At 41.0% G+C, this 26,799-nt stretch overlaps 2 protein-coding genes across 27 annotated transcripts in view; one reads left to right on the top strand and one right to left on the bottom strand.

Annotated features, from left to right (window-relative positions):
* si:dkey-21e5.1 (potassium channel subfamily T member 1) overlaps positions 1-17,433 on the top strand; it is an 84,107-nt gene extending 66,674 nt beyond the window's left edge. For 10 of the 26 annotated variants that reach the window (XM_034225151.1, XM_034225155.1, XM_034225150.1 and 7 more), the window contains 15 exons: positions 352-457; positions 581-753; positions 2,667-2,738; positions 3,947-4,081; positions 4,319-4,430; positions 5,407-5,508; positions 6,148-6,231; positions 6,314-6,442; positions 7,056-7,076; positions 7,949-8,246; positions 10,036-10,098; positions 10,330-10,380; positions 12,062-12,073; positions 13,362-13,446; positions 15,789-17,433. In XM_034225151.1, the coding sequence (XP_034081042.1) occupies positions 352-457; positions 581-753; positions 2,667-2,738; positions 3,947-4,081; positions 4,319-4,430; positions 5,407-5,508; positions 6,148-6,231; positions 6,314-6,442; positions 7,056-7,076; positions 7,949-8,246; positions 10,036-10,098; positions 10,330-10,380; positions 12,062-12,073; positions 13,362-13,446; positions 15,789-15,903 (1,558 nt within the window). In that variant the 3' untranslated portion in view covers positions 15,904-17,433. Of the gene's footprint in view, positions 1-351; positions 458-580; positions 754-2,666; positions 2,739-3,946; positions 4,082-4,318; positions 4,431-5,406; positions 5,509-6,147; positions 6,232-6,313; positions 6,443-7,055; positions 7,077-7,948; positions 8,247-8,482; positions 12,074-13,361; positions 13,447-15,788 lie in introns of those variants that run through there. The other 16 variants (XM_034225164.1, XM_034225162.1, XM_034225173.1 and 13 more) reach the window with 10 other exon arrangements.
* Positions 17,434-21,195: 3,762 nt separating this feature from the next.
* LOC117552039 lies at positions 21,196-26,197 on the bottom strand. Its single transcript, XM_034225231.1, has 3 exons — positions 26,117-26,197; positions 22,473-22,538; positions 21,196-22,388 (listed from the first exon to the last, which is right to left on the bottom strand). The coding sequence occupies exons 1-3, from the start codon at positions 26,190-26,192 to the stop codon at positions 21,196-21,198; spliced, it is 1,335 nt and encodes a 444-aa protein (XP_034081122.1). The 5' UTR covers positions 26,193-26,197.
* Positions 26,198-26,799: the final 602 nt, after the last annotated feature.

The raw sequence follows: 26,799 nt of genomic DNA, 5'->3' as shown, positions 1-26,799 counted from the left end.
AGGCTTTGGATGCTTCATATACAAATCTATTTTATCGGTAAACTAGAGGGCATTGTGAAACTGATTTAAGGTAATTACAGGAAAAAGAACCAAATTGACACTTGATGCAAACACAAAATGAGACGAAGGTAGTGAAGAGCTGTGCAGTTATACTCCCTTATACCATCGTGTATAGCTAGTTAATAATAATCCACACTAATAAGATGTGTTTAAGCGACTATATTTTGATAAATGTGGAGAGGAAGGATACTCAGTTCTGAGATGGTCATTTCTAGTGGAAATTTGACAAAAAGGTATCTGCACAATATGTCTGTATTGTTCCCCCTGATATTCTTGTTTGTTAACCAACAGTTTTGTGAAGGGTTACCCTCCCAACTCACCCTACATCGGCAGCTCCCCCACTCTGTGCCACCTCCTGCCACAGAAAGCTCCATTCTGCTGCCTTCGTCTCGACAAGGTAAATTCAAACGCAGGAAAAAAAGAATAAAAACAGCTCAGAATTAAACCACAAACACTTTCACTTCTTATCTTATTTCTACAAAAACCTGACTGACTCCCTCCCTGATTGTCTGTCTGTCAGGGCTGCACACACAGCAGCTTTGAGGATGCCAAAGCATACGGCTTCAAGAACAAGCTGATTATAGTGTCTGCAGAGACGGCGGGAAACGGTCTCTACAACTTCATCGTCCCCCTGCGCGCCTACTATCGGCCCAGGAAGGAGCTCAACCCCATAGTGCTGCTGCTGGACTACCCGTAAGACTTTTAACCATCCTGTATGTTTGTTCTTACTCCTACAGGGATGTAAACTCACTGACATTTCCACAATAACTTCAAAAACCCATAGTAATGTGCCCCATACACATGTACCTAAATTTGTATCTTGCTAGTAGACTAATGAACAATAATTCTACATTATTGTTGATAAATGATTAGTGGTAGTAAAAAAAAGAATTGCTATTTGAGAGTTTGACATACCGTAGTTACAAAATCATCTGCTCCATTTTACAAGGGATATTTAGAGTTGCGGAAAGAATTACGTGCAGTAGAAATATATGGGTTAACCTTGCTTCTAGATATAAAATAATTAGGGCTGTCAAGTTAACGCGTTAATAACGCGTTAACGCCCGCTTGTGGCAGACCACACGTCCACGCTCACCGGCAGGCACCGACTGGCTATTGGGAGGACCGGGAGGGTGTGTGTATGTGTGGCCCGAGCGAGCGAGAGAGAGACCTTACGTGCATTGTGGTTGTTAGCATCTGGTGCTAGCTAGCTGCGCTATAAGGAGCTGTTTAAATGAAAACAGAGGAGCGACATTTCGCCACAACTGCGCCGAGTACTTGACTTTATGCAGGAAGCCAGACAGTGGGACATTGTACGAAAAGTCAGCACACTCAGCACGGATAGTGCGCAACATGATTGCAGCGTCCAGGCAGCTCCCGTTCGAGCATATGCCTTGAGTTGCACATAGCTCCAACGATCCATCACACACACACACACACACACACACACACACACACACACACACACATACACACACACACACACACACACACACGCGCACGCACACCCATTTGTATTGTATTATTGTATGAGAGGTTCCAGGTTGAATTGAGGTGAATATTTGTAATGTTCAGAGGTTGTTGTGTTTAATATTCATGAGAATATTTGTCATTGTTCAAATGATAATAAACATTAGCATAAAGCATATTTGTCCACTCATATGTTGATAAGAGTATTAAAAACTTGAAAAATATTCCTCTAAGGTACATTTAGAACAGATAAAAAATGTGCGATTAATTTGCGATTAAATATTTTAATCGACTGACAGCCCTAAAAATAATATATTTTAACATTGTTATTATTATTATTAAAAAAACGTGTGCCTTTTTGTGTTTATTTTTTGCATTTGTTTGCGGTCTCATGTGGAAGTGCTTTTTTATGTTATCAATTTGGAGCAACCAAATTGCTTTCAGTAGAAATATTGGTTAGCTTTGCTTTAAGATAAAACAAGAAATGGATTTTGCATTAATCATAAACAACCTCTCTTTCTCAAGAGGTGTTGTGTGTGTGTGTGTGTGTGTGTGTGTGTGTGTGTGTGTGTGTGTGTGTGTGTGTGTGTGTGTGTGTGTGTGTGTGTGTGTGTGTGTGTGTGTGTGTGTGTGTGTGTGTGTGTGTGTGTGTGTGTGTGTGTGTGTGTGTGTGTGTGTGTGTGTGTGTGTGTGTGTGTGTGTGTGTGTGTGTGTGTGTGTGTGTGTGTGTGTGTGTGTGTGTGTGTGTGTGTGTGTGTGTGTGTGTGTGTGTGTGTGTGTGTGTGTGTGTGTGTGTGTGTGTGTGTGTGTGTGTGTGTGTGTGTTCTAAAAAAGCATCAATAATTTCGGACAACTCTCTACGGTGCTAAAACTGATAAACCACTAGCCATGATAGTGAGACCCTAAGGGGTTTCCATAGCAACCAGTTACATCCTACCCTTGAATTTAAGGAATAAACATATACTGTTCCCCTCTTGTTGCCTAATAAACCATCAAATACAATTCAAGCAGTATTTGCCCTGTCCTGATCCACAAACACATTTAAATGAATTACAGCATCAGTGACATCATCTGTCTCCGGGGTTTTACAGAAATGATGAGTGTGTGAGCATCATAATGTTTCTTGTCTCCCGCAGGCCAGACAACCACTTCCTAGAGGCCATTTGCTGCTTTCCAATGGTCTACTTCATGGCTGGCACCATCGATAAGTAGGTTTTTGGATCATAAAATAACTGCACACTTAATAAGCTCATTCAGTGGTTCATGTTTAAAATTACTTGAATAAAATGCAATATGATTCTTAGCAGGTGTTGGCCATCACAAAACATACTATAGCTTCAGGGTCTGGTTAAAGGAAGGGTTCACTATTAAAAACCATGCATGTGTAGACCCAGCATATTGAGATTCCAACATTCAGTCATCCAACAGTACACTGTCAGGTCATGTTCAAATAAAGACTGCACAGCTAGACAGGAGTTGGATTATGAGGGTATTACAGAAAGGCTGCTGCTTCCTAAACTCAAAGTTTGCAGATATCAGAAGCACAAAATCCATTAAAAAGCACAGACAGCAGATGTTGAATGTAAGTGCACAGCTGGATTGGGTACACCAGCTGTTTGTAAAACAATTATGAAGTGTGTAAACTCCTTCCTAATTCCTAAGTAACTGGTAGCCAGCTGCTAACTTTAATCATAAAATAGCTTATTCAGTAAAGACTTCAGTACTGTGCGGTTTGGTTGTGCATCCCATCATAAGCAATCAGCTATGTCAACAGGAAGTCACTGCATCAGAACATACTTGCCAAAAATAACATATTTAAGTACACTTAACTTTCTCCTGATAAAGATTTCCGTGTATGCAACTAGATCATACCAAGTTTACAGAGTCGCTGGTAGCTTAGCATAAAAAGACATCCACCTCCGATGCTAACCTCTGCAGTGGAATTTGGTGATTTAGTGTCTTTATCATTTCAGATGTTGTGGTATTCAATTGAAATCATTTTGATCAAGTGTAGGGTCATATGTTAGTGATACCATGTCATTGTAAATACCCACAAGTCATCACTGGAAAATGTACTGACTGTAAATATTTAGAAACAACTATAATCTACATGAGAACTGAAGTTTGTTGTGCAACCCGTTCAATTATTTCAATTATTTGATGCATTAATATTTACTCTATACTTTTAACACTTGTTATTATGAGGCTAAAATGCTGCATCTTGGTAGTTCTTGTAAATGGAGCAATTTGCAAACCAAGGTAGATGATCCAGCTTTTCCTAACGTGTGCGAACTGATGATAAATTATTAGAACAAATTGCACTTTACAGATGTATGTTTTATTATTGTTATACTATCTAAGGACAGATATTTCCTGACGTGACGTAACAAGCTCTGTTGTTTTGTGAATGGACCAGCTTGGACAATCTGCTCCAGTGTGGAATAATTTACGCCGACAACCTGGTGGTTGTGGACAAGGAGAGCACCATGAGCGCTGAGGAGGACTACATGGCCGACGCCAAGACCATCGTCAACGTCCAGACTATGTTTAGGTAACACGGGAGCATTTTTGTACAAACACACAGTGAACATGTTGTAGTAGTTGTGTCAGACTCCACTTGATCAACTCCCTGTATAGTAAATGCTTGTTTGTCAGAGTTTGGTGAATGAGTTAATTTCTAAGACAAAGTACTGTTGTTAAAAGTAGTCTTTTACTTAGCAACAGAGATTAAAACCATCCATCACTGCCTCAGCACAAAGCGTTAACATCGCTCTCTGTTTAATCCCAGGCTGTTCCCCAGCCTCAGCATCATCACGGAGCTCACACACCCGTCCAACATGAGGTTCATGCAGTTCAGAGCCAAGGACTGCTACTCGCTCGCGCTCTCCAAACTGGAGAAGGTGAGCTGTGGAGAAGTGAGAACACCTTGAGACTCGCTGGCTATCACTTTGTCTTGTGTGAATGTTTTCCAAAGGCAGATCAGAGCTGCTTTTATAGAAGATAGTCTGTAATATATAAAAGTGAATACAAACAAAAATGTTTTATTGAAAAGCATTGCTAAACTGAACTAAAAAAAAAAAGATATTCAACCTGAAGAAGTATGATCAAATTCACAGATTTTTCAAAGTTCAGGATCCAAAGAAATACATTGTATTTGTTTGAAAGAGTACGACTTGTGGCCCAGATTGTGATTTAGGACTTTTTTTTTCTTGATTTACTTGTAAAGCGAGTTTTTGTCCTAGGAAAACCAATACATAAATACCTATTGTTATTGTTATTATTTATATTATTATTTAAATATATCATGTAACTCTAGGGATTGAAGGACCTGTTAGTTTTCCCTCTCTCATCGCACCGTGAAACATCACTCTTGAATATAGGAGTGTGCTGAAGCGAAGTATTTAGATGTGTTTTGCTATTATGATTTGTCTTTAGTAGTAAACATGTTATTTTCTCTTCCCCCTGCAATTTCCAGAAGGCCAGAAGTGAAATTGTTATTATTGTATAATAGATCGAACTTTTCTCTGTCCCCGAAATATATTATTTTGTGCAGCCTTACTACTTTTTTATGCGTCTTTATGATGGTGAATGGAAATAATAAAACACAAAAAAAAGACATGAGTTTCATCTTGACTCTCGATCAAAGTCTTTTAATCCTTTCTGAATCCCTCATGAGTCATTTTTCTCCCACCTGCAGTAAAGCCTTCACGGTGCTTACAAAACACTCTCCACCTTTTCAAAACAGGCCTTTTTCTTTTTCCATCATTACTTCTTCTTGGAGATGGTGCAAAAGAGCAATAGTTCAGCAAACATATCAGGAAAAGGTTGTATTATCTGGTTGCTCTCTTCCTCACACCTTCTTGTTTCTCTCTTCAGATAGAGCGTGATAAGGGCTCCAACCTGGCCTTCATGTTCCGGCTGCCCTTCGCTGCAGGCAGGGTGTTCAGCATCAGCATGTTGGACACACTGCTGTACCAGGTGGGATCACATGGAAACACCTCAGAGGTTAAACATGGGGGTTCATCGTGAGAAATGATAGTCATATATATTGTTTCCATCAATCTTAGATGTCTGTGCAGCCAAGTAACCCAGAAGCAGGTTAAGGGATAAGATTATGTTCTTTTTTTAAATATGGATTTTTGATGACAACTTTTTTCTGATAATATCCAGTTAAACAAGTTGTATGTCAAAGGTAAACATGATTAAAGAAAGTGTTGCCCTCTAGAGGTAGGGTTCTGGATGAAAACACTTCCACATACACACTTCACAACACTAAACCTTTTATAGACGCACAAGAAATAAGGAATACAATTAGCAAATAAAATATGTTCCTGGTTCAAAGGAGATTTTTTGGCACCTCAGGACACATCCTTTGCCACATCCCTCACTCAAAACAGATGTACATAAAAAGGTTGATTGTTATTCAAACTCCAGAATCCTGCAATAGGCAACACAGATGTGTCTAGCAAAAGGGAACGGGAGCATCTGCTTTAATAATTGAATAGGTCTGGTTCTCCCAATATATTAAAATATGTATATCTGTCATTGTTGCTGGAGTTTTTTTTGTCTGGGTTTGTTTTACTTTCTTCTCACCGCAGTCATTCTCTATTTCCACAGTCGTTTGTGAAGGACTATATGATCGGTATAGCGAGGCTTCTTCTGGGTCTGGACACCACGCCAGGCTCTGGGTACCTCTGTGCTGTGAGTACATATCTTCAGACTTAGATTTGAGAGGAAATGAGTTTGTGCTTGCATCTCTTTGAATCTCTCCCTCCATGCCCAGATGAAGATCACAGAGGAGGACCTGTGGATCAGGACATATGGCAGACTCTTCCAGAAGCTTTGTTCCTCCAGCTCTGAGATCCCCATCGGGATCTACCGCACCGAGTCCCACATGTTCTCCACCTCAGAGGCAGGTTCACTTTGATCAAACGCTCATTTATTTATTCCCTCATTTTGTGTTTTGTCCATTCCTTCTCCTTTCTCAACCTCAACAAGAATCATGATGTTCTTCCTTGCTTTGCATTTTCTCCTGCTATCATTTCTCTTCTCCTGAAATGCCTGTTCTGCCTTCCTCGCTTAGCTTTTATAATCTTCCTAATTATCCCCTTTTAATGCTCGACACGTTACTTTTCAATCATTGTTTGATCCTTTATGCATTTTTCACTCTTATTTGTTTTACTTCAAGCAGGGAGGGAGATTAAAAATGGGAATACAATTATTTTGATACATTGTTAACAAGAAGTCCCCAATTACTTTAGATTTTTCATTAGCCTGTGCGTTTGATGAAATTGAAATCATAGTCTAAATAATATTTGTCATGTTACATAAATTGCAAGTATACAAAACAACACATGAGAACATTTACAAATGCTAGCTTGTGTTATTTTCCGACCATTTTAATTGTATAAAATCCCTATTTTTGCTATTTACTGTTCTGATTTTGATAATTTTGCATGATTTGGGTGCCCTCATCTTTCATTGCATTTATTTTTGTTTGGATGTCTGTTTGTCTCGTGTTTCAGGGAAAGGACAGTTATGCACAGGTAAGAGTGGGATGCTTTTTCATTTGGATATTTCACTCAACCTTTTGCATAAAGAGCACGAGTATCAAACATTGATAATGATGGCACCTTAAAATAGCATTTAAAAGGAAATTATGACACAGCAGATACCGTACGTCTTTAAAAATAAATATATAAAAACATTAAAGGTGACCTATCATGCAAAATGCACTTTTATGTGTCCCCGGTGTGTCAGAAAACACAACCCTCTCTCTTTTCCTCGATACCCAAATCTCTAAAAACGGGGCTGCAACAGATTGATACAGATTTGAAATTCTCTGACGTCAGAAACGAGGAGCTCCGCCTATATGGCCAACTCTCCACCTATCAGGAGGAGACAGCCACGGCCATTGCCGTTCGAAAGCGCTGGAGACGCTGTAGTACATATGCCAGGCCTGTAGGTGGCGCTGTAGTCTGCCACAAAAGCAGAGAAGAAGACTTCTCACAGAATCAGCCCTTGCAAAAACAGGGCTAAAAAAAGAGCAAAATGGAGCGAAATGAGGCATGGCTAAAATGCATGATCTGTTTGGTATTTTGAAAAAAAAACTCTGCAGACATGTTTAATATAGATATGGCCCTACAATATATTATTCAAATATAGCATGATAGGTCCACTTTAAATAGACACACACAAAAACACACTACTTTTTATTTTGTATTTTTGTATTTTATTATATATGTTGGATTGTTGGAGGAGCTCAGGTCATAAGATGTTCATTGCCATTCTACACTGTAGCCTTGTGCATATGACAATAAAACATTTTAATTGAATTTAAATTTGAGACAGACACACACACACACACACACACACACACTCAGTACCCAGCGTTAACACCGCCTCCCTGTCCTCCCAGTCTCAGAATTCCATCAACGTGCCGCAGGGCGAGGAACATCGAGAGCGCGGAGAGTCCTGGAAGGAGAAGAAGGCCCACAGGAACTCCACCACCAGTGACCAATCAGAGCACCCGCTGCTGAGGAAGAAGAGCATGCAGTGGGCGCGGCGGCTGAGCAGGAAGAACGTGAAGCCGTCGAGCCGGGCGGAGCGCATCTCGCAGCAGAGACTCAACCTGTACCGACGCTCAGAGCGCCAGGAGCTGTCGGAGCTGGTGAAGAACCGCATGAAGCACCTGGGCCTGCCCACCGTGGGATACGGTGAGTGGGGGGGGGGCTGACGGCAGCATTTAGACAGACATGATTGTTAGGATGCGTTGACCAAAGTAAATTCACTTTTATAGTCGATGATATATATGACTTATTGTAAAGCCAAGGTAAATAGAGTATGTGAGCTTATTAATAATTTAGTTTAGGTATTTTCACCAAGTACTTAATCATAATTAATACTAAGGTGCCTGAAATGAATAGTAATGAAATGATAATGTTTCTTGCAGATTGGATTCTCAGTTCTCTAAACGTTTCTTTAAAGCCACAGCACCTCCGGGGGCAGACATCATTTAATCGGTTGAGTTAAACATCAGTGGGGGTAGCTTGACATTCTCAGCAATAAAAATGTACACTTGTGGTGGTACATTTTAAATGTACGATTTACAGTTATGAGAGTTGAAAACAGTTTGGATCCAGCTTCACAATGTAAATACATGCTAAATCTTATAGGGTGTTGGACTGTTCATCAGACAAAATCATTCTTATAATTGAGACTCTTATTGTTTAATTATTACACATTTTTGATTTCATATGATTTCAATATATCCATTAATGAATAATGGAAATAAGTGCAGCCTCTAAAACGTAAATGTTATTTTTTTGGACTGCCATGCGGACAGTTTCGCCTGTTTTTAAATACAGTCACGTGACTTATTCAGTTTTGAGAAAATCTGAAATAAGTCTTCTCTTAAAAGCACCTTATATATATTAGGCATGGCCCACAGGATCTGTCCTTCCCACTGAGCCACCCATGTATTATGGGTTGCTTTGTTTTAAATGGACTAAGTGTGGTGCAGGAGGCATGTATACAGTGATGTTGTGAAGCTACAAAGTGTTAAAAAGCCAAACAACATCATTTAGTCCGGTTTTGTCTTAATGATACATATGAAGGTAAGTAGCAATATAACATTTACTTACGTTGTATTCACCAACTTTTTAAAAGGCAAAGCAAAAGTTCCAAGAACACACTAAATGTGACCTTCTTTCTACGACTAAACCTGGTTATTATTATGCTCCACCCACTCTCAACCAGTTAAATGATGTCAGCTGTGAGAGAGTCTGTGTTTAAAAACTCCACTGTGTGTCATTTGATCTCATCTCACCATCTACAGCTGTGGTGCCGTGGGTGTTTACTGTGGAGATCATTAACACCGCACTACATCATCATTACCCTTTAAAAAAAAATCATTTTCTCTCATCAGTTTCTCACTCATCAAACTCCTCCATGTGCCATCACACACTCACCATTTCACACTCCTCATCATCATCCTCATCATCATCCTCATCAACACGTCATGCATGGAGATGCAGGAGCAGCAAGCCTTGTCTCAATTGCAAATGAACACAGACTGCAATTGCCTGCACTCAATATCTGCTCACTTTTCTTTTCCTCCCAGCTTCACGCTTCCAAACTAAAGCAGAATCATGCTCCAGCTGTGTTGCACTTGCTAAATATTATGTAACATGTGGATTAAATACCTTTCAGGAAGAACCCCAAAAGCTCCAGATCATCTTATGAACCATGAATGTCAGTGAGGATTACTGCAGCAGGATCATAACATGTGACAGATGAATAATTCGGAAGTGATTCTGTGCACACACCGGTGCATGGCTTCTTTGCATCGCTCTCACCTTTTTTTGAAACGTCCTTTTTTGAAACTGCAAATGCCTTCGCTGCCTGCCTGATTATTTTCTATTTCTTGTTTTCCTCTGTTCCCCTCCTCCTCTCTCTCTCTGCCTTTTTCTCTGACTCTTGTGTCTTCCCTCCTTTGGCTTGTAGAGGATGTTTCTAATCTCACTGCAAGCGATGTCATGAATCGAGTAAATCTAGGATATTTGCAAGGTAATCCTGTGTGCCGTTTATAACTCGTTTACAACAATGTGAGTGGCTGCGTTCCATCTTGTAGGAAAGGAAGTTGTCCTTTCACCAGCATCCACTGAAGTTTGCACTGAATAAGAACTAGAACTTTTAAAGGCTTTAGTGTTTGTCCTAACCATTTTGTTGGTAGTTAACATTTTGTAGTTAATTATAAATGAACATAATAGGATATTAACAGTGAATGCTGTTGCTTAGAGTTGCAGGACATTTCAGAGCACCCGTATTCAGAGGGGACCAAGCCGTCAGGTTAGCTGGTTGATCAGTGTTACAACTCTACTGCATGAGTGTGTGTGTGCGTGTGTGTGCGTGTGTGTGTGTTCTGCCAGAACGAGTGGTACATCAGCAGCCAATCTCTCACTCTACTGTCCCTCTCTCTATCTGGTCTTTTCTGCATTGTGTTCCGTGAGGTGGCGTCCCCCATGGCTAGAGTACTGCAGGGTCCAGAGTATGGCTTAAAGAGTGGAGTGGAGCGCATTGGGTCTGTAGATGGAAGGCTAGATGTACAGTTAAAATGTGTATTTATATATCATTATGTGTTAGGTATATATAAAGACCAGAGGTGTGCTGATGTATGAAAACAACAGACACAGTTCTTCATTTTCTACATCAGGACACCTCCAAGTGTATTTTCACACGTATACCATGGCCACTTAACAGCAGACAAAATGAGAAGCAGCTTCACTTTTCTTAAAGTTTGTTTATATTAAGTTTAATGCACAGGTTGGTCTTTTACTGCTAGTTTGACGTAACGAATACTGCAATTACATATAGTCTGTGCGCTGACTTACCTGTCAGGAAAACATGTTTCTGCTTATGTATTCCAGAATATTTGATCTTGTTTATCTTAAATGTTGCTGACCTCCAGTTGTTTAACTTCTAAAGTGCACTCTAGGGATATATTAAAGTTATCAGGGAGCTGAAGTAGCGGAAAGCTTCTCTGGCCCTGAGAGCTCAACGCACTGCAAATGAAGAAGAACTGCAAGTAGACGAGCTGAGGAAGGAATATCTTTACCAATTTGACAACACGAGAAATCTGTTACCGTAGTTGGCAGTGTGCAAAGTGCTAATATTATGTAGACAGTTTAGGAATAGTTCTTAAGTCTAGACCAGCATCATTTGTTGATTATTGTGGACTTTTTGTATGTCTGGTCTTTAGCAAGTGAAACAAAGTTGGAGGTCAGGTGTTATTTCCTGTCCTGCATTTTCTGTGAGGACCCTCAGCCTGCTGGAAGGTGCTAACATTGAGCAATGTATACAAAATGACAGCACAGTTTGTCTCAGATAACACACCGACCTAACTTTCTGCACCTACATTTGAGGTTTCTTTTATTCAAACTATAACAAAATCAGAAATGAGTACTATATGTGACCATGGTATAATCCATATCAAATACACTGAATAGCCTACTATAAAAATGTCATGTCTCCTCTTACTGATACTATTAGTTTAGCAGAATAGGTGTGTGTTCCTGCAGCAGGTGATTCTCTTCCACTCTCACACTCCCGATGTGTTCTGCTCCACTCTCAGTTTGGTCGGAGTCGCTCTGCGTTTTGGTCCAGTGTGAAGGATGCTGGAGCATGTCTCTCTGTGTCTGTGGATGTGTCACATGTCCCTCTGGGCTGCGGGGGGGTGGGGGCTGAGTGTCGTCCGTTTGGCATGGCAACCTGCCGCCTTGGTCCAGTGTGGAATGCGCAGAAGAAAATATAGGAAAATGGGAATGTGATGGGAAACGATTTGTGGCGTAGCCGCGGACGCTGTCTGCATGCTGGCTCCGTCCTGACGCTGCGCATGGGGAGCTGTGTCAGGGAGCATGGGCCACCCCAACCCACCCCCCCCCCCCCCCCCCCCCCCCCCCTTGTTCCACAGAGTGCCCTGTCAGTAACGGTTAGCCCTTCTCTCTCTTCCACCCCGCCTGGCTTTATAAAGGGCCACAAGCAGGTGGGTTGTCATGGAGACACTTGTGCCCTCCTTTACCTTCCTCCGTCCATCACGCAACGCAAGTAGCAGCTGCTGCCAGACACAGACAGACATAACACACACTGACACACACACACACACAGTAATGTGGCTCTTCAGGGGAATGAATGTTAAACTCTTATTGATTCTTAATAAAACGGTTTCCACGGTGAGCAACTTTACTGTGGAAGCAATAAAACAATATTGTTGCAACTGTCGATGCACTAAAAACGTACTTAGTGCCTACTTACCCACTTAATGTGGAATAAGACAACTCAGTTTTTTGTGGGCTGCCATTTACATTTGGATCCCTTTCTATATCACAACCAGGCTCATTAGAATAAACCTCCATCCTTCTGATGATCTCCCCCTACGGCTGGAGAGCTAATAAAGCTTGCTCACCAACCTGAGCAGGCTGGGCATTTTTTTAAAGGGGGACTTAAAGAGACAGGAGGCAAAACAGATCGATTTAGATAGAGATCCTGATATTTTAATATACACAGTATAAGAAATATTACATGTTTTTTGTTGATATACGGATGTAAACATGTTCAATTTAAAAACTGTAAAATGGACCTGGAAATCTGTATTATATGTCCCCTTTAATTGACTAAATGATCTTTAAATCTAAATGGTAAATATTTAGTTGAGCTAGAAAGAATATTAGTAATTTATCAAAAGCTAAATAAAAAAAGCAGTAATTTAGATCAAAAAGTATAAATAGTTTAAAACCAAAAATAAATAGTAAAAAGTTTAAATCAAGTAACATACATTTTAATTATAAAGCTTTAAAATAATCCAATCATCCATAACAGGAGTTATTTGTTTTGTATTTTTTTTGTGTTATGTAAATAAAATGCGTAATATATTGTTATTAGGTTGATTTTTTATATATATATCAGTATCGGCCTCAAATCCAGTATCTGTTGGGCTAATCGTCAGAATACTATTGAACCCAATGATCTATTAAGCTATTTATTTCCTAGCAAAAAACTGCATTGTCAGTTTACTGCAATTAAAGCCGTTAAAGTGTAATCTATTTACTGCAATTAAAGCCGTTAAAGTGTAATCTAAACTGTAACAAAGATAAAAGCCGACCTGCAGTACGGCATCACTGCTCCATACGTGGGTTTCTTTTCCTTCGTCCTCACTGAAAGGTTAAAAAGTGGGAGTCGCGTATTTTGAGGGTTCATTTCCTGTTTAATGGAGGTGGACGAGGGGGGGGGGGCTCCAGAGCGGCTCTGAAGGTCTCCTCTGTCTTTCTCTCCAGACGAGATGAACGACCACCAGAACACGCTGTCCTACGTCCTCATCAACCCTCCCCCTGACACCGTGCTGGAGCTCAACGACATCGTGTAAGAACCACAGCTTTTTCCATTAGTCTCTGTGTACTAAATCAGGGCAGTGAATGTCATAGAAATGCTGCTTTCCTGAAACGTTTATTTACAATGACACTGGAAAACTTAATATGAATTATCCCATTCTCATGCATATTGCAAAAGAAATGTGGAGCAAATCTTGTAATATGTCTGTAATAATTTGACAAGTTAAAAGCATGTGTAAACCTTCATTTCAACTTGCAATATCATCCTTTTGTATTACTACCCTTGATTATCTGCTCTCTCTTTCCAACGTGTTATTCAAAAACACATTTGGACTGTCTTTATCTGAAGTTAAAAATATATACTGTAACTTCGGTTCTTAATCCCGGCAGTGCAGACTCTGGCTTTCACTTCTGGCTTTTCTAAAAATGGGCAAAGAGGTGGAGATGGTGCGGTCTGGGTTTACCTAGCAGAGCAGACTGCTACCAAGAAGGGTCTTTCTGCAGCAAGGTTCAAGGTTCTTTATTTAGTCATACGAACATAACTACAGAGTAGTTATGCCGATGAAAATCTTAGGTCACAGGCTTCTCCAACACAGATAAACAGAACAATATAGTGCAAGTAAATAGTAAATACAAAAAGAAAAATAGTTTGAAATGGTGCAATAAGAGTCTATATGCAAGTTATTGGAATGATATATTAGAGAAATAGATAAATAATTACTAAGTAGCCGATTAATGTTATGGATGTTGTTACAACAATTCAGGTGTTTAACAGTCTTATTGCCTGTGGGATGAAACTGTCCCTGAGTCTGGTGGTTTTAGTTCGGATGCTGCGGTAACGCCTGCTAGACGGCAGCAGACAGAACAGTTTGTGGCTGGGGTGATGGGGTCTTTTATAATCCTGAGGGATTTCTTCCTGAGCCGCTGGGAGTAAAGGTCCTCCATGGATGGCAGCTCCGTCCTGGTGATGTTCTGTGCAGTTTTCACCACCCTCTGTAAAGCCTTACGATTGATGGCGGTGCAGCTGCCGTACCAGGCCGTGATGCAGCCAGTCAGGATCCTCTCTATGGTGCACCTGTAGAAGGTCAGGATCCTCTCTATGGTGCACCTGTAGAAGGTCAGGATCCTCTCTATGGTGCACCTGTAGAAGGTCAGGATCCTCTCTATGGTGCACCTGTAGAAGGTCAGGATCCTCTCTATGGTGCACCTGTAGAAGTTGTAGAGTATCCTGGATTCCATGTTGAACCTCCTCAGCCTGCGGAGGAAGAAGAGCCGCTGTCGAGCTTTTTTGGTGATGGTGGTGGTGTGAAGAATCCATGTCAGGTCCTCAGTGATGTGGACACCGAGGAACTTGAAGCTGCTGACTCTCTCCACCGTAGTCCCATTGATGGTGATGGGGGCGTGTCCCTCTCTCTGCTGCTTCCTGTAATCCATTACATGTCATTTGTTAGGCGCTTTTATCCAAAGCGACTTACTTACATTCAGTACTGTGGACAATCCCCACAGGAGCAATTTGGGGTGAAGTGTCTTGCCCAGGGACACAACGACATGCTGACTGTAGTGGGACTCAAACTCGCTATCCCCTGATTCGAAGTCCAGCACACTATCCACTGAGCCACAGCCCCCCCCCCATTGATCCACAATCAGCTCCTTTGTTTTGCTGACTACATGATGAGCTGAGATAACTTTTAACATACGGATGTTATCATGTCGTATTCCTAAACCTAGCCTGCTAGTATTGGTAACTGTCATGTAGCCTTTACGATCTGGAGACCCACATACTCCCATCCTCTGACATCAATCAAAGCAGCACGCCGCTAATTATGAATAACTTTGAGCCTTTATTTAATTTAAACGTTTGATTTATAAAGACATACACCCCAGTCCCTCCACGCTCCATGCTGGCAGATGATGATGATGATTGTAAGGGAAACTTTTGTGTAGCAGTGCAGTGGGAGTCACCGACTCAGGAAGGAGACACGGGAAGAGCTGGAGCTTTGATGTCAAACACTGATGGTTTATTTGGAGCTTCGGCCAGAGGATTCACATCACAAGTCACGAGTCAGAGGTTCTGACTTCACGGGAGAGTTGCCACGTAAAATCTGAAGAACTCTACCCCAGACCCGTGTATTCAGCTAGTTCAGAGAGAATCATCAACATGCTGCATAACAAGATAGAATCATAACACCTCTATCAGCTGACGCCAACAGGCAGGAACAGGGAGACAGAACACTGAGAGCACAGCAGCCAAGGTTACAGGTGCGTGTGCTCAGTCAGGACAGTTTGAAATGATAAACTGGGTCAAAGTTATGGGCCTTGGAAAATATTTCCCCAACAATGATGATGATGATGATGATGTTGTTGTCCTCACAGGTACATCATCCGGTCCGACCCGCTGGCTCACATGCCCGAGGAATCCCAGACGGGGCAGCCCCGCAGGAACCAGCAGGACTTTGTCTCAGAGACGAGAGACGAGACTCACCTCTGAAGCCCCTCAGTCCCTGACACCCTGACACCTTAACCCCGGAGAGCATGTTCCTCTCACAGAGCGAATCCACATCATGTGTCTCTCAGATCAGAAAAAGAATCAACATTTAGAAAAAGATGAGAAAGCTACTGTTTCCCACTGAGCTGCTACCGGAGGATGGATGAAGAGTACCTCGTCATCGACCCCACCCCTCGCACACCTCTGTACTCGCACATGCCCCCCCTCGCACCAGGAACAGGAAGTGGATCACTGAGGGATGATGGGATGTTTTGAGAGGTGTTTAGACGGTCGTAGGAGGTTTAACGTGCACACACTGTACAGGATAGTAGAACATTTCACTCGGGGGGGAAGTCGCCCACTTCCTCGACGCCCTTTTCCGTCTAAACTCACTACGAAAATAATCCAGAGGCAACTGCATCCTCCGCCACATCTTAATCGCATTCCTTACAAGTAAATGCTCTGAGTTTCTATTGATTCTATTAATTACGTCTGCTAAAAACAGACATTTCCATTTTCTTTATGAGCACAAACTTTTTTATCTAAATATACTCTATAGTGGCACTTTTTTTGGCCATATTAGAATTGTCAGCATTTTTCTCTGTTGTGTTTTGGACACTGATTTTTGTTGTGGTTATTGTCAAAGAATGAATATTGTTAATTTATTTCACTATTTTAAGTGTCCCATATGATGTCTGCTATACAGAATGTGCCATTCTTTAGTTGACTGTTTTTCTTTGTAAATAACTTTACAATGATTTGTACATTACGTGCCATTTTGCATTTGCTTTATGATATCATTGTTTGTTTTGTTTAAGAGCCTGACTGATTTTATTTGCCGGGCCAATATATAACCCTGCTTTAAATTATCCAAAATATGTCATAGAAGTTGAAATGTCCACGTGGCTATTTTAACAAAAAGTTTGCCCACAAAATGTTCTACTTTTGTTTAATATATTTTTAGAGTCTTATTTTTCTTAGCTTAACTTATGTATAATCATGTGTTCTTTGTTCTTTCATTTGTAGTTGTATTGAAATGTACACACGTTTGTCTATTCAAATGTGAAACGTATCACTCAGTACATATCTTGGTCACAACTCTAATAATCACATTTAAAAGAACAGTTTTACATTTCTGAAAAAAAACATATCTTGAGTTGACACATTATCATGTCTGTGTGATAATCATAAAGCTAAAACCAGAAGGAAATTAGTTTAGCTTAGCCTAAAAGCTAAGGTAATCAAAGCAGCTAGCAGGACCTCGAAAGCTATGATTAAAAAGTTGTTTTCTCGGTTAAATCTTTACAAAAACAATGTAAAGTGGATTTTTTGATTTACTTTTGTGCTGATTAAACAAGCTATTTAGTGTTACTTAGTGATGTTAGGAGGCACTTTAATGCTAGCTGTTTCCCTCTGCTTTCAATGTTTATGCTAAGCTAACATCCTCCTGGCGGTGGCTTCATAATTGCCAAAAAACATTGACTGGTATTTTTATTTATTTATTAAAGCTAGAAAGAATATATTACAAATAAATTCTTTACTTGAAGGTATTCTTATATTTGTTAAAAGAAAAACTAATATTGGGCAGTAACTATCAACAGTGCTTTACCTTAAAGGTCCCATGTCCTGGCCAGTTCTACTGATCATAATTCCATTGTTGAGGTATTCTAGAATAGATTTACATTGTGCAATGCTCCAAAATCACATTGGTTTCTCATACAGCATCTCTGTATAGTATGTGTATTCACTGTCCTAAACGGCTTGTTGGAGCTCCTGCCCCCCTCCCTCCCTCCCTATGAGTCCACTGTGCTCTGTTCTGATGAGTCCACCACCGTTACAGCGGAACATCAGTGATTATGTGTTACAATGGCGTTTGTTAGCAACCAGAAAATGACACCAGTAATGACAAACAGATGAGAATGCTGCGTGGGGTCTGGGTGCCGTGTTGGCGCGGCTCGAGGAGCGGACAGTGGGAGCTGGATTACTGGTGTCGTTTCCTGGTTGCTGCGTGGGGTCTGGGTGCCGTGTTGGCGGGACGTTGCGGGGCTCGAGGAGCGGACAGTGGGAGCTGGATTACTGGTGTCGTTTCCTGGTTGCTGCGTGGGGTCTGCAGCGAGACACCGCGGAACTCAGTCTGAGCACACACACACACACGATCAGCACCACGGCTGAGAAAAGATAAGGCTGAGTGTGTGTGTGCGGAGCTCCGCGGATTGGTCCATTTGGACCTGGGCATGTGTCACTATGACCAGGAAGGAAAAAATGGAAAAAGAAAAATCTCGAACGAGGCGTTCTGGGGCAGCATAGACAGGTATTTTCTGTGTTAGAGTGTTACTCGCTAGAGCAGTGGTTCCCAACCTGGGGGGCGCCAAAGATCGCAGGGGGGGGCGCCAGGCCTCAGATGATTTGAGGCCAAATATAATGTTTCGACTTTTTTTTTTTTTTTACATACAATTGTAAGGCAATACATGATTGTCACTAAAAGCCTTGTCTCTACATTATAATAAAATATAAAAAATAATTGACTAATTAATTTTAATAAAAATTCAAGGTAGTATTAAAGGCATAAAAAGACAGAAATGTATAATTCTTTCTTTAATATAAATGTTTCTTCTGCCCATAAAGTGTCCAAACCAGGCTTGTCTGGATAAGCGCATTTTTAAAACATAGTCATTGTCCATGCCGGTTTCAATTGGATTATTTGTCACAGTTGCTCCAATCAGATCGGTCTCCTCCATTTTGTAGATTATTTACGATTTTTGAATCCACATAAACACATCGGCAAAATCCGGTTTACTTTGAGCATGTGTTTTTAAACAGTTTAATCCCTTTGTGAATTGTTTCCACTTGCGCCGTCCTTCAATTTATTTATTCAGCGGGAATCCAAATAAATTAATCCTGAGTCCAATAGAGAACCGCAGTGACGCGTCCTAAAACCCGGAAGTAAGTTAGCATTTTTACCACGTCCGGTTCCTTCGATAAAAAGCAATGCAATTTCTCCATAGGATTTAGGAAAATAGCTCCAAATAAGGTCTGTGTTTGACACAAATTGAAGAGACGGATCACGTTTTGTTCTTCGACATTAAATACATCAGCAGTGACCCCGCTGGTGATTTTTTAAGAGTTTACGTGTCTGAAAAACTTCCAACAGGAGTCATTTGGGGGGGGGCTCTTGGGGAAAAAAGGTTGGGAACCACTGCGCTAGAGGGTGTACTTTGAGGGTGTGTGACTCTGCAGACCCTTTACATGCAGAAAAAGCTACATAACACACAAGGGGACGGGTAGCCTAATAACCGGAAAAGCATGACATGGGACCTTTAAAATATCAGCCACAGAAATTAAGCATGGATCAGGCTCTAGTGTTTTAGTTTTACTCTCGTTTAGTTCAATTACGTTGAAGTTCCATAACTCAAGAATGTTCAGTTCTACTGGTAGCAGAATGGTTTTGCACAGACAGCGCCGGCACATTTATGTCCTGTACCGTTTCTATTTTGAGCGCACTTGACCTGAAAACGAAGTGCTCTCCTCTCCAGATGATACAGGCCACACCTCGTGTATAAGGCAGCGTCAGAGTGCAGTATTTAATCTTGATTTATGTTTGGTTCTCTGTAAACAGTAACTTTATATATCCATTGTTTTTGCCGTTTTGTTTCGGTCTCTTCCGTGTGATCGAAGTGAGAGAGGACTTGAAGTATTTTTGCACTAAGCTCTCTGGGGACGTGAAGAGCAGAACAGCATGACCCTTTAATCTGAATCTGTACGACACAGTGGAGTATTCAAGCATTCCTGTGGTGCGATTCATCTTTGCAGATGTTTGAAAGCGTATTTGGTTGAGTGCCATTCTTATTTATATGTGAAAGAAGTGAAGTAATCTCAGATGGATTTGTTTTTTGTTGTTTTTGAGCAATCTGCTTTTTTTTATGTTGACCTGTATGTGTTTTGCCCCATTTGAAATGTACTGCTGATATGTGTCAGCAGCAGTGTCCGTTTACAGAGCAGGAGCGCGGAGGAGTGTGAGCGACCGCGATGGAAGACACAGTTGATCCATCCATTAACGTCTTCCTCTCTCCTGACGCCTGAAAAATCTCTACCCTCCTACTTAAAAATACCACGAGGGGGCATGCAAACACTCAACAGCATGTTTTGATATACAAGCTTGCCAAGAACGATACATTTTGTACATTTAGTGAGACGTCCCAATACTAGGAACCCCATAATCCAGTCAACTGCTTGCAAGTTGGAGCCATTATTTGATACTGTGTATTTATATGAATGGAACATGCATGTTGTGTCCAGGTGTTATCAAGAAGCCTACGTATTATGTTTACCTCCAACTGTATGCTCTCAAGTCGTCGTCAAAAAGGGGTTGATCCATTTTGTACTATTTCTTATGGGAAGCAAGTGTTCTTCTCGACGTATAACAGGAACAAATAAACGCTGCATGCAGCCAGATACGAGGAATGGAAAGTTGTTTTTATTTGGCCATACATTGTACTTGAATGGTGAATATGAGTACAATCACATGTCAATGATTTGTAGTTTAATTTTATCAGAATGATATTAAATCAGAATAAGTATTATATAATAAGACTATCTGAGAATAAAGTGTTCAACCTACAGAAGCAGGTGAAGTAAATCATTTGACTTTTTTAAACTTAAATGTGTAACCGTAAAATAATTTCATGCCAATTTCTCAAAGGCTGAGGTGATTTATTTAAATGTGTAGTTTTGTCAGTTAAAAAACACAAACATATTCAGTTAAATATGATGTAAAACAAGAAATGTACACATTTGAGGGTCTAAAGCAGTGATTGAATGATGAACAATGATTACATTCAAAGTACACAAGCAGGTAATGTTAAAGGCTCTGTTAAATTAGGGAAAGTGTGGGATTTCTTGGAACTACACCCAACCTGACTGTCAGTATATCTCACACCTGTAGGTTTTAACCGTCCTTTATTTGTTTGTCTTTTCAACTAAAATGTGAAACAGCAATATCATTTCATACCAGTTTCTCAAATGCCTAGCTCTTTAAATGTGGTCTTGTCAGTAAAACCCCAACATATTCAGTTAAATATGATATAAAACAAAGAATACAAGAAATCTACACATTTGAGGGGGCTAAAAACAAAATCCCTTCATTAGACAGAGTTATATTCATCTATTCTTCTTCTTGCCAACAAAAGCAAATGATTATTTATCCCTAATATAAAATGATACCTTCAATTGCTGACAAAAATCATGTTTAACTGCACAAGGTGAAATAGTAATTATAAGAGTGACAATGAATCGACACTATTTGATGTCAGGTACGTGTTCATCCTCCGCCCCTCGGCCCCTCTGCCGCTGCTTGGTGACGTGGATCTGCCTCCACCGGTCTCTGGTGGTGCGGCCGTGGTTCTGGGACACCTGGTGCAGGAGGTCCATGAAGGCGTACTGGTTGCCCGACAGCAGGGTCTCATCATCGGGCGAGGCTCCACCGGAGGGAGCCTTCATCACCCTCTGCCTGCTCGCTTCACTCCTCGTCTTGCTGCTCTTGCTTTCAGCATTTCCTGCAGATTTCTGATCTTGGTTTGGAGCCTGAGTCAGGTTTTGAGTCAGGTTTGCAACATCCTGGATCCCCTCCTCCTGCTGCTTTAGCTGCTCTTCTAGCCTGTCAGCGTGGGAAAGGTCTTCACTGAGAGAGAGGGTCTCATCGTTTTGTTTTAAGGCCTGAGATGTCATGTGAGCCACGTTCATTTCTAAGGGATCATCTTGATTGTTCTCAGTTTCCCCTTCCTGCTCATCCTGATCAGAAGCAAAGGGATGCTGCTCTTTCTTTAACCCTTTCACCACCTCACCTGAACACTTCAGTGTCCAGTCAGTGAACTCTTCAGACCCCTCCTCCTTCATTTTACACCTTGCCTGCCACTGACTTGCAGTTGGAGGCCAGGTGGAGATCCTCCCTATCACTCTCTGTGACCTTTGACCTGCATCAGTGTCCTGTTTGTTAAAGTCCTCAGAAGTTGGTTTATTCTGGACTGTACCAATGCTCAGATAAGGTACAGTGCTAGTATGTATAGACACACAGTGCAGGGTTTCATCTCGATTCACAACAGCATTGGCTTGTTTAGCATCTGTTATTACATTGGTTTCATTTGTGGGATCTTCTGTCTCACTCTCTCCGTCTCCTCCGGTGTGCTCTCCCTGTTTCGGCTTCACTTGTAAAGTCACTTGGTCTTTCCCAGGAGTACAGAAAGGAGACACAAAGAGAATAGCATTTGCCGACTTAGCTCTGACTCCAGTGAAGGATCTCCTCCATCCCGTCTCTGAGTCCCACCGGCTGATTTCTGTTTTCTCAGAGTGTCCCGGAGACTGAGATCTGCTGTCTTCTCTTAACTCGTCCCTGTTTTCTTCTGGACTGATGGGCATCACGCTTTTGTTGCTGCGTTTCCTCCTGTGCAGAACTATCAGGAAACACAGCGCCAACAGGAGCAGCACCAGGACCGCTGCAGAGAATAAGTCATGGACAAGCATCTGATCATAGGCTTAGGAAATCCAACTGAAACATGCAACAAACAAACATAGCTTACCTATCACACCAAAGAGTGTGCAGACCATGTGTGTAGCTGTTGTTGGTCGGGGTGTCACGCAAGTATCTGGAATAAACAACAGATGCATAAAGCAAGGCAAGTTCATTTATAGCACCTTTCAACACAAAGTGCTTTAAGAGCATCAAGACATAGTGCAGCAGAAACACGTTATAACATGACATTTAACAACAGTCATTAAAAAGCAAAGATAATAAAAGAAACATAAAACATGAATACCACAGGTATATAATAAACATGAATACCACAGGTATATAATAAACATGAATACCACAGGTATATAATAAACATGAATACCACAGGTATATAATAAACATGAATACCACAGGTATATAATACACATGAATACACCTTTCTAGTAAAGCCTCCCGAGACCTTTTTAAGTTTCCCAGAAACTTCCCTTTCTTTTTTAGATTCCCTGAATAAGAATTTTAAACGTAATGTTTATAGTTTCTCTGAACCTTGGATATTTAAACCTGTTTTTTGATTCCCTTAACATATCATTTTAAACCAATTTATTTTAGACTCCCAGGGTTTAGGGCTTTCAACCTGTTTTGATTCCCAGAATCTGGACTCTAAACGTCTAAATGTCAAAAGCAGAGAAGAACCAGGCTTACGAGTGGGTGTAGGTGTGGGTGTAGGTGTAAGTGTAGGTGTAGGGGTCATTGTGGAGGGCTCAGAGGGTTTAGGATGGACAGAGAACTCTGTCACTGATGTAGTTGATGTCACACCAGTTGCTAGAGTAAACAACAGACACATTAAAGAGAGCAGCTGTTCAAACAACAAAGTCTTCTAAATGTAATGAGAAACAAATGTTTACAATTGGTTTAATCTACGCCAGACTCAGTGACAGTCCTGCTGAGAAGTCATAAGATCTAAACAATCCATATTTTAGAACAAGATACGCTAACAGATTTGTTTTGATCAATATTTACATTATCTTCAATAAATAAATCCAAAATACTGTCCTTCCTTATAGTTAGGAAGTAATGCATGAGAATATAACAAGCTCTATGAATGACCACAGGGTGGTGCTGTTGACAAAGAACACATTTCAGTGAAATAGGTGGGCAACTTTTTCAATATCCTGAACAATATAAATAATATGTTCTTTCCATGTGTTCTTGAGTTTCCAATATCTTAGTTTAAGAGACACATGACAAATAAAACTGATTTTAAGAATAAAGATGAAATACTTTTTGAGTTGTTTTTCTTGGTAAAAGAGCAAAGATATTCTGTGAATGACTTTTTCCTTCTTTTAATGAAGGCAATATTCAGTCAGTCAGGTGGGGGTTGTGGATGGCCTGAAGTTAAAGGTTCCAAAACAAAAGCCCTTTATTATCAGACGTTTATCGATATTATAAATAAATCAATAACATGATGTGCAACTTTATTACTGAACATGTTATGAAGCAGCAAGGCTCTAGTAAGCTGCTCCAAAGAGTTCAGAGTTTTCATTTTCACTTGTACTACTTTTTTTTCACAGATTCACAGATTCACATTATTTATTTTTTACAATAAAAATAAAACCTACTAAATGAATCAGACTTTAAAGTAGTTGAAGCGACCGTGGTGGGTTCAGGTTGGACGGAGGTTTGTGTCTCCGATGGATGTCGTGGTGGATGTGATGCTGGAGAGAACAAAATAAATACTAAGCAAACACTTATTCAAAACTCTAATGGAAAACAATTCAAACCAGAAACTAGGAGAAGAAGAGCGACATGTACCGGTGTGTGAGGACATTAATGTGGGTGCGTCAGTGGGTTTGGGTTGTAGAGAGGTTAGTGTCTCTGATGGAGTTTGTGATGGAGATATTGTTACAACGTTTGCTAGGAGGGAACAACAGAGATACTAAGCACAAATGATATATTGTAAAAAGTGGGAAAAATCACGATGTAATGGTAAAGAATGTCAAATATCAAACAGGATGTACCAGATGTGGATGTGGGGCCTGATGTGAGGATGGTAGAGGGTTTGAAGGTTGGAGTTACAGGCGCTGTTGGTGGTGGGGGGGGCATCACACACACAGACACGTTCCACACTCGCTGACCCCTCAGAGACGGAGGACTCTCACAGGTCACGTCCATCGGTCTGTCCAGCAGAGATCTGTTCTGCAGATCTGAGCAGAGCAGCAGCTTTAGGTTTCTGCAATGACTTCCTGTTTTCTGAATTTTATATTTGACTAACCTTTCAGGAAGTCCACAAAGTCTCCAGCCCCGCAGGAACAGTTCCAGGGGTTCCCGTCCAGTCTGACCCGGGTGGACCTGAGGGACTGGAAGACCTGAGGGGAGACCCAAGTCATCCTGTTCCCAGACAAGTCCAACTCAGCCAGGACGGAGTTAGAGCTGAACGTATTTTGATGGATGGTTCTGATCTTGTTCTTATTCAGACTGAGCCTCACGAGGCTATCGAGGCCGTGCAGCATGGACTCATTCAGAGCTTCTATCTGGTTTCCTGCGAGGCTGAGGTCTCTGAGGATATGAGGACCACCCAACCACTTTGGGTTGATCTCGGTCAGCAAGTTCTTGTTCAAATTGAGATTTGTGAGGTTCTCGAAAGAACTGAAGGCGCCTTCAGCGATTCCTGTGATTCCTGATTTCTCTATCTGGAGGTGCGTTACAGAGGTGAGGTTCTCACTGCGTAACACAGTGGAGTTTATCTCCCCAACGCCGTTCATAGAAAAGGCCAGATTGGATATACCAGGAGGGAAAACTAAAAAGCACAGCATTATTATTATTATATTTAGGCACGTGGAACTTGAAGAAGTTACCTTCAAAGAATAGCAGTTTGGACATGAAAACATCTGCATTAAAAATAGTATGATAACCTCTTATACAGAAACAAATGTTTTGTAAATGCAATAAAAGGAAACCTCAATGTCTCACTGTTAATGAAACAAAGTACTCCATTTACTACATTTTTTGTATTGAGCAATTTCAAAGTAATGTTTTGCTGCCATCTAGTGGCTGATATACACAATGTATCATACCCAGATTTAAAGGGGCCATATTCTGCTCATTTTCAGGTTAGTTTTCTTATTTTGTGGCTGCTCTGATGGGTTAGCTGACCGGCTTGTTATGATTGGTCAACCGCTTAGAGATGTCCAACCCTTTAACCTATAGCTTAAAATGTGTTAGCTAGAGTACCAACCAATAGAACTTTGTGATGTCACTATGTTACTGAAGTAAACAAAGACTAAAATGGAGGCGTTTCAGGCGGGGGGGGGGGGGGGGGGGGGGGGGGGGGAAGTGTGTGGGAGAGAAACTTACTTTTGGATTTTAGCCTTTGCAGACCATTTACATGCACAAAAACGTATATAGTATACAGGAAAAGAAAAACCCCATAAGCATAAAACAGCCCGTTTAACCTTTCTGACCATGATAAAGAGATACATATGTTCAGATATGAAAAACCTTTAATCCATGCAGGTCAATATCACAGTAATTGTTTGTCTGACTACCCTTTTAACCAACACCACTCAAACTTTTTTTAACTCTTTTTTTGCAATTATTTTGAAGGAAATAGATTAGAGGTACACTTTTTATAACACTGGAGTGGAAGAAATTACATCACAATACATTATGATTTAATTAAAGGCTAAAATCAGCCAAATATAAGGTCCATACCTGTTGGCATCTCCTGGCATAATAAAACGTTTTCAACTCCGAAACACGACTGGCTCAGATTCACATTTACCAGCATCAGCACGAGACCTGCAACAACTGAAGAGAAACAGAGGAGTCAATGCTGCGAGTTCAACATCAGTTACAACACGTTGGAGGAGGAATATGTGCACTTACGTTTCATGATAACTGATCTGATTGACTCAGTAGGGTCTACAGCCTGGACTCTGCCTGCAGTGACAGTTGGTCAGGTCGGGGGGGTCTTGTGATCACCTGAAGCAGCAGGTGTGAAGAGAAACACTGTTGCCATGGTAAAGAGCGCGGGTAGCCTACTGAAGACGCTGTTCCAGTTGGGTGGTGGAGGGTAGCAACAAGGGGGGCCCGGAGATGTTTTCACTATTTAGATTTCTTAAATTAGAAAACACAGTATCATGTTGAGTGATGCATTTTTAAATCCCAGCTTTAAAATGTTTATACAACCATGTGATATTAGTGTCTCAATGTGTTGGAGCACAAGCCAAGTGTCACGTATGGGATGCCACTATGTTACAGAAGTCAACAAAGGTATACAATGGAGGCATCTCAGGCGGGGGGGGGGGGGGGGGGGATTAGCCTTTGCAGAACATTTACATTCACAACAACCTATAACGCACTGCGGGAAAGGGGAAACACCAACACAGCATAAT

This window comes from Gymnodraco acuticeps, unplaced genomic scaffold (assembly GCF_902827175.1).
Source record: "Gymnodraco acuticeps unplaced genomic scaffold, fGymAcu1.1, whole genome shotgun sequence".
NCBI lineage: Eukaryota > Metazoa > Chordata > Actinopteri > Perciformes > Bathydraconidae > Gymnodraco > Gymnodraco acuticeps.
The sequence above is the reverse complement of the archived record's forward strand: the minus strand, read 5'-3'. Positions and strand labels throughout refer to the sequence as shown.

Bases quoted from the DNA above. Each gene is read 5' to 3' on its own strand.
- LOC117552039 (XM_034225231.1), bottom strand. From the start codon at position 26,192: ATGCTGGTAAATGTGAATCTGAGCCAGTCGTGTTTCGGAGTTGAAAAC. The intron at 22,539-26,116 runs GTATGGACCTTA...TGTTTATTCCAG, and splicing joins ATGCCAGGAGATGCCAACAG to ATACTTGCGTGACACCCCGA. The intron at 22,389-22,472 runs GTAAGCTATGTT...TATTCTCTGCAG, and splicing joins CACACTCTTTGGTGTGATAG to CGGTCCTGGTGCTGCTCCTG.